Here is an 8,148-nt window from a genome sequence, read left to right as displayed (position 1 = left end):
CAAAAACCAGATGAAAATTGAAAATGAGTATAAAAAAATCGAATGACGACATGGAATTGAAAATGCTGTTGCGCTGTGGCGTCAGCATGGCAACAACAGCGCTCGATTTAAGGCCAATCAAGGCAATTTAGAGTAAAAAGCCGCGGCAAAAATATTGAAGCATGCGAATTTTGCTATTACATATGTATGTGCATCTTGCATTGCTATTACAGCAGCCCCAGCGGTGATTGTGCAGTTTGCAGATAAAATAATAGACAATTAGCTACAGATGTGGCTAGTTTTTGCAGATGTATGTATGTTTGCATGCATTTGTATGTACGTTTGCGCATATGTACATAATGTATGTAAGTATAAATCAGGCAACCAACTGACCGAGTAACCCACTTTTATGCTTAGTTGACTTGTCGCCGTCATTCGCTTTCTGACTCATCAGTGTGCCAACAAAAAGATCAGAATTTATTGACTGTAGCAAATATCCGTACCAACTGCAAGGCTTCAACTACATACTGACACATATGTATGTACGTATGTATATAGTTGAAGCTCCTTCCTATTGTGATTCGTAACTAGGTATTAATAGAATGCATATGCAATTAATTATGGTATGTATGTATGTATATACCTATATATGCCTGAGAGGTTTTTGGGCTGAACTTATCAACAGTTCCATGCCGGCCCCTACATCGCTTTGGATGCTTTGAAAAGCAGTAAGCATAGTACAGAGATCTATTTGCGGTAGGACACGCATAAAGCTGCAACTATTGCAACAATGAAACCTACACACAAAATGTCGAAAAGATTCCAAGTCCACTCCCACACATATGTATGCGTTTAGGTGTGTATGACTGTAAGAAACTGTTAAAAAAAAAAGTGAGAACGTGCAAGAAAAAGCGGCAACAGAGACGTGACTTCCGGAAAATAGATGCCGACATAGATAGCGAAAAAATACAAAAAGCAAATGAAAGAAAGTCAACAGTCAACTGCATATAACTTTGATGCAAATGCTCATCCATATACGTGTACGTATGTAACCTGCAATAAATTGTACCATTTTAGAAAAAGTCACATGACTGGTCGTCCTTTGGCCACATTGAGCCGCCACTCTTACCACGTCGGCTCGAACCCATCTTCCGCTCAAGAAGGTACAATGTTTTCCCCTTAGCTGAGTCACAAAAGCGACCGAGACTATTTAAGCCAGATTCCTAGCACCCTAAGTTTCGCTTTGAAACGGTTCATTAGAAGTTCACTCATGCTTCGCTAGAGTTGGTCTCTCATCCTTAGTTTCTTCAGTCAGCTAAAGACATTTCTCTCACCACATGTTTTGGTAATTATAACCAAATAATGTAACTATAGCCAAATTATCATTTGAGAGAAATATATTTAGCTGACCTTTTTTCTGGGCGCATTATATGTCTCGCCATAATGAAAAGCTCTATTTTTTTTTTCTAAAGCACCTACCTTGTTCATACCATCTCCGGGGAAAAGGGCGAGGGAAGCTGATATCAAAGCTTTAGACGTGCTCGTATACTTAGAGGAATTTTTCTTTTGGTAGAGGGGAAAATGGTCCTCTTAGAAAGGGTTAACATTAAGACCCACGCTGAGACAAGAGTTCAGTTACTCCAACTAAATATGTTTCTTTCTCTCAAATTATGATTTGCGTATAGTTAAATTAGCTACAGTTATAGCTACACAATCTTGCGTTGAAATATATATATATTTAGCTAACTCTTTTCTCAGTACACTCTGGCATACCAGCTTTTCGCTAAGTCTAGGCCTCTTAGGCAATTATTACTATGTATGTCATCCACATATCCAAATTCTGCCGCTGTTAAAAAAAATAACCTTATTGCTTTTTTTTTAACAAAACTACAAACACATAATTTCTCTCTAATTCCTTACTGAAACTAAATATATTTTTGTTTCAATATGCTTTCGTTCTGGACTTCAGAGATGCGTTTTCTTAAGTAATAAAAACCTAAAAAAAAAAATCAAAAATCTATGTGTCGACAATTGAACCTAAGATCTCTAGGAACCTAACAAATAATACATATATTGCAAGCAGCTCGAAACACAAATGTTCAGTTTGATTGAATTTTCTTACAGTCGTCCAAGCTAATTTTATTTCAAATTTGCTTAAAACATACTCTATGCTAGGTTTCCACATTAAATGACAAAAATGCTAAAGATAAAGTTCGACATTACTCATTGCGCAATAAATAGGTAAAGTAATAAAACAGCTTTCTTGCTTTATTTTCTGACATTCGGCTGCCTTATAGTCAAATTTTAAAGGAAATTTTTTCAAATAAGGCAGTGTCAAAATCTTTCTTCTCGCTCTAATTACTTCACCTGGTGTAGCTCCGCCATTTATATAAAAAAAAAAAAATAAAATCATTAAGTTCGTTTCCCCATGGCATTTTTTAAACGGGAAATTTTTTTCAGTGCCTAGTGGAAATCCTGCATTACGCTTTTCTGCGTGTAGTCTTTTCACTCAGTCAACAATATTAATGTGAAATCCCAATTAACTACTTCGGTTTCTTCATTTATTTGCCGCTTGTCGCATTATATTTATTTATTATTGCAAACTTTGTACAAAATTCCTAAAAATTAATCAAACTTAAAAAAGGTTCTTCAAAATTTCAAACTTTTTTTTCAGAATTTTTTAGAAAAAATTTCGGTATGCAGTTTTAGTACAATAAAGAGCAAGTTGCAAGCAGCTAAATATTACTACTGATTTTTAAAATTTTTTTTTTGTCGAGGGTATTGCGCATTTGTTTCCATATAAGGCATGAACAAAATCTATTTTTTTTTTCTATTTGAAATTTTGATGAAAAATTGTTTAAGTTTGATTTACTTTTAGGAATTTTGTACAAAGTTTGCAATAATGATTTATATGGTTTTTGTTATAGAATGGGCTATATTTTAAATGAAAATTAACGAAAAATATTTTTGATGGAAAACATTTTGAATATTGTGAAAAAACTACGAATTTACGAATACTTCTGTGAGTGACTGTATGTATGTATGTAAATATTTACCGTGGAGGCGTTCAGTTATATCCTCTGTTCCGAGCTGCCATGGTATTCATTAAGAGCGAGAAGCTAATTTTTGCTCCGAAAATTGTTATTTCTATGCTTTGCTTATTTTTATATTGTTTATTCTGTCATATTAAATTGTTTCCTTTTTCTATTTTAGCGCCATTGAAGTGTATCAACAGACGGGACAGACTTTAAGTGCAAAATTACAAGCGCAACGTGATCAGCCGGGAGGCAACCGACTCGGTGGTCCGCTAAGATATCCTCACACTATATTATTTTGGCTGCGTTGTAAGCAGGTATGTATGTGGGCGTTCATCTTCTTCCTATTAAATAGGCATTTACATATTTATTTCAAACGATATGAATGTACATATGTACATATGTGGTAAACGGAACATAATTTTCAAATTAAACATACCATTTTATGGCCACTAAATGAACAAAATTTTTACAAAAAAAAAATTCCATAAGCCAAAAATAATTGTTCATAGACATATGTAGATACATTTTCATGTGCATATGGACGTACTTACATAAATATGAACGTATGCAGTAGGCGTTCACCTACGTAATGTGAAGTGTGAATGTGAAGTGAAGTGAATGTGAGTGGTAGTGAAAAAAAATCTGAGTCCCACTACTTTTAGTGGGATTAGAAAAAAATAAGCCTGACTATATTCAGTATTAGTGGTACTTGAAATTTAGTGCACTACGCCCATGTCTGACTTCTTGCTAGTACCCCAGTAAAATAATTTTATATGTGCAATACTTCAACTTCACCTAGTTTAATGAAAAACCAATAATAGATCTTTGATGCCTTTCCCAGTAATTGTATTCATTAACTCTATCAAAAGAATATAAAAAACTTTATAAATACGCATTAGTTTATAACTAGATAATTTAATTGTACCATTATGTTTCATAGAAAATATTTATATTTGTAAAGAAACAAGTTTTTTTTATCTATTATTTTAAAAAAAGTTTGGAAGATAATTTTATTTGTTGGTTTTGGATTGTATTTCTATTGCACAATGTTATCGGTTTTACGCTTTGCGGCATAGATTTTACGGAAATTTTCTAGTAAAATTTATATTATTTCTTCCTATTTGCGAAGTTTGGTCTATTTAAGTTTCAACACGTTATCATTCTGTTTTAAATAAGTAAACAACTTGTGGAAAAGCTAATCTTACAAATCTCCAGTGGTATTAAAGCCCATATTTGGAGCTAGATATTGTAACACAAGGTATTTTATTCCTTCAATAACGAATTTGTTGTTCACACGATGTGAATAACAACGTTTTACCGCTACAATTTTCAATTATCTTCTGCCGAAATGAGAAAAAAATTTGCCAACTTAATTCGCAAAGTCTGTTTCTACTTCTGGATATTCATTTTTCTCAAAGTGAAAAGTTTTTATATGTTTTCCAAAGCTATACGCTTGCCAGGGCAGGTTTGCCATGGAAGCCGAATGACCCCGAATATTTATGGTGGGCACCTGGATCAACTATGTATATTGAAGTTTTGTTCATCACTGAAAATAGCGTTTTTCCATTCTTTCTAAAAAATTTGTAATTTTTATAAAATGCTAAAAACGCATTGCGTGCCATAGAGTGGGCTACACAGCGATTTATTTCTTCACCCTAAATACCAAAACTGTGTTCATTAATTATTGTGAACTTTTACTGGTGACAGAGAGATTCAAATATATTGATGTAAAAAAACATTTGAATTTTCGCAGCAATATTTAAGAATCCGTGTTCAATAATAGTTAAAAGAAAAGAAGAATAACTTACGGTATTATTTATTTTACATTTTCTTCAAACTTCAACACTTTAAACAACTAAAAAGTTTAACTATCAGAATTTTAATCGTAAAAAAACTTACGTAATGTTTTCTAATATGAACGTATGAATTGGAACATTTTGTAATGTAACGATATGTATTCATTCATTAATACATATAAAAAATTAACCATATAAATTTAAAAGGTATGGTTATGGTGTTAGCTAGAGCATACATTTATTTTTACTGGTAACCAGGCGATATTTGTGCGTAAAAAATCGATATCTGATATTACCGAAAAAAAAAATATCGCGCCGGTAATATCGTATCGGAAGCAGAAAATATCGTCAATATCGATATAATATCAAATATTCTAAAATGGGGCGAGTTTGTCTGACAGCGATGAAATAGTTATCAAGTTAAGATTTTCTTTCGAAGAGCACGAGTTAAAGGAGCTCGGGGCCATGGATACACATATGTACATATATCCAAAAAAACAAACGACTTCCGACAGACAAAAATTATACGAAATCCCTCTTTGAAATCTTTCCGCGGACTTTCTTGCAATACATACATATTATGGTATTCGATTATTCGCTTTTTTCCAAAACCGATTTTCGAGTTATTCGAAAAATTGCAATTAAAAAAAAACCGGTTCCCTATTTTGAAATTAACAGAAAACCAGATAAACCGGTTTTATTTTACGTAGTTTTCATGCAGTGAAAATGCTTAAATTGGTATGAAGTGAAAACAAATAAAAATCATTGAAAATTCACGCTTGGTCTTAAATATTTTAATGTTTTTTTTTCTTAATACTTAATTGCATTTTTTCTGCCTTTTTTCGGATTTGAGTTGTGCCACCGTAGTCAAGTGCTTAGATGTGCCTACTACCACTCGGGAGGTACATGGTTCAATTTCTTGTCCCAGTAACATTAAAAAATGTTTATGAAAGAGCGGTCGCGCCTTGGCAGACAATGGCACACCTCGGAGTGTACTTCTGCCTGAAGAAAAGCTTCTTCGGAGCTGGAGTAAGAGTGTGGATCTACCCATTTACGGGTTTCCCTTAAGCTGAAAAAAGCCGTGAGATCTTCGAAAAACTCGAAACTTTTATTGAACGGTCAAGATTTCTATGAAATGAAAAAACCGGTTTGTCCGATTAAAAAGCCCGGTCTATTCGATATTCTAAAAATCATGATTTAAAAGAAAAAACGCCTATAAATATCCAAAAATATCGATAAAAAGTGGTTTGGAAAAACGGAGTCAATCACCCTACTACATATGTATATAGCTTTAAACCGAAATAAATTACATTGTGAAGAGATGGGAAAAGTATGTCACCTTTAAATCTCTTTATTTATCCTCTCAACATCGGTTGTGACTTACAGCTTTTCCATAACACTAAATTTTCATGACAAGCATTCCTCTGATTTCTTTTACAGACACATAGATATCTACATTACGGTGGTCTGAAAATGCATGTGATAAAGTAAAGTCGGAATTTTAATGATCTCACCCACTAGGATTGTTCTATACCGAAATATATTGGGGCATATTCTCGTTTTCGTACGAATCGAAAATAATGAACTTTTCCTATCATTTTCTATACAAAAATTTAAAATTTTCGATTTGAGCGAAAACAAAAATACGCCCTATTATACCCTTATTTTTTATTTTGAAATAAAAAAAATTTTTAGAGGTCGCTCAAAGCGCTCAAAGTTTTCCATATATTTTATATGGGAAAAAACAAGTTTTCGTAGAAATGATATATAATTCTTGAAAAACAATAATTATGGATCGGAAAACTTTGTTTCTCTTCAGGAGACTGCCAATAATAATACCTAATTGCTTATTTTACCATGTTTTAATACTAGCGATTTTTTATGGGGGACCCATTTTTGAGGTTTGAGGTTTTTAGTAATCCTAAAGAAAATACTTAATAATAGAAAATAGTTTAATAAACCATTGGGTATTATTATTGAAGGTCTTCTGAAGAGAAACAAAGTTTTCGGATCGAAAAATATTGATTTTCGGGAATTCTATACTCCTTCTTGTTTTCCCCACATATAAAATACATGGAAAAGTTTGAGCGCTTTGAGCGACCCCTAAATATATTTTTTTGAATTTAAAATAAAAAACAAGGATATAATATCTTTCGGAATAGAGCAATCCTAGAGGGTGAGAACTTTAAAACTTTTTTTTTTTTTTACCACCCTAATATACATGCATACATAAGAAAAAGGTGGGCACATATTTATGCTTTGAATTCTGGCACGGCTTTTCTATTTCAAAAATAGCACCAATTTTGATTTTCTTGGTATTTAACGCCAACTAATGACGACCAAATACAAAAAAATACATACATACATGGACGAAGCAGAAATCGGAAGTGTAGATCAGAAAACATTTGGAACACCCATTATTTTGAACGACTTCTTAAAAATCTCATTATGTACGACAGCTATAATTATGTGCATACATATAAATGTATGTACATTAGGGTGGTCCTTAACTGTAGAAAGCAAATTTTTACACAAGATTTACTAAGCTTACTTATTTACGTCGATGGTACTATAGTCTAAGATATCACATATAAATTTTGGTTCAGATTACCCCATGAAGACGTCTTAACCGACTTCAATCGGGACCAAAATTTATATTTGATATCCTCGATTTTAGCAGTATCGATTTTGGGTATTAAATGAAAAAAAAAAATATTTTTTAATTTTTTGAGTCCAGCCATCTGGCATTTGACCCCTTTGCGACACGATATCGTCGACTGTGGTAGTATCGATTTTGGGTAATAGATGAAAAAAAAATGTATTTTACTTTTTTGTGTCTCCATAGAGGAATCTGAACTTTGCCCCCCCTGTGCGACACGCCTTAACCACCTCCAATCGGGACAAAAATTTATATGTGATATCTTAGACTATAGTAGCATATCGACGTAGGTGTTGAGCCTTAGTAAATCTTATGTAATTTTTTCTTAGTTTAGTACCTAACACTTGCTCATATTGTTTATTAGTTTTTTTAAGGGGAAAATCATCGCAGGCCTATTTAATGACAGACGTGATTAGAATTTTGTAAATATGTTACTGTTTGGCCGAGCTTCTCCTCCGATTTGTGGCGTGCTCAAAAACTGTCAAAAATTAAATAGATTAAATTAAATGATAAAAAAATCATTGCTTTCCACGGATGTGTGCAAATTCTAGATTTTCAAAATTTGAAAATCCATCGAGAAAAAAAATTCAACCAAGAACGAAAAAATCTTCCTCATTTTGTTGTAGATGTATTATCATGAGCGGAATATTTTTTGAGAATCTAGAGAACCAACAAC

At 32.8% G+C, this 8,148-nt stretch overlaps 1 protein-coding gene across 1 annotated transcript in view; it reads left to right on the top strand.

Moving 5' to 3' along the window:
- The window catches only part of LOC118733552 (tRNA dimethylallyltransferase-like), a gene marked incomplete in the record, with an annotated part of 126,628 nt that overhangs the window by 110,614 nt on the left and 7,866 nt on the right, over positions 1 to 8,148 (top strand). Inside the window, 1 exon segment of the mRNA XM_036462992.1 lies at positions 3,193 to 3,331. Within this exon segment, the coding sequence (XP_036318885.1) occupies positions 3,193 to 3,331 (139 nt within the window).

This window comes from Rhagoletis pomonella, unplaced genomic scaffold (genome assembly GCF_013731165.1).
Source record: "Rhagoletis pomonella isolate Grant_MI unplaced genomic scaffold, Rhpom_1.0 Rhpom_scaffold_00002, whole genome shotgun sequence".
Lineage (NCBI taxonomy): Eukaryota > Metazoa > Arthropoda > Insecta > Diptera > Tephritidae > Rhagoletis > Rhagoletis pomonella.
Note: the sequence above shows the minus strand (reverse complement) of the source record. Positions and strands in the feature narration are given on the sequence as shown.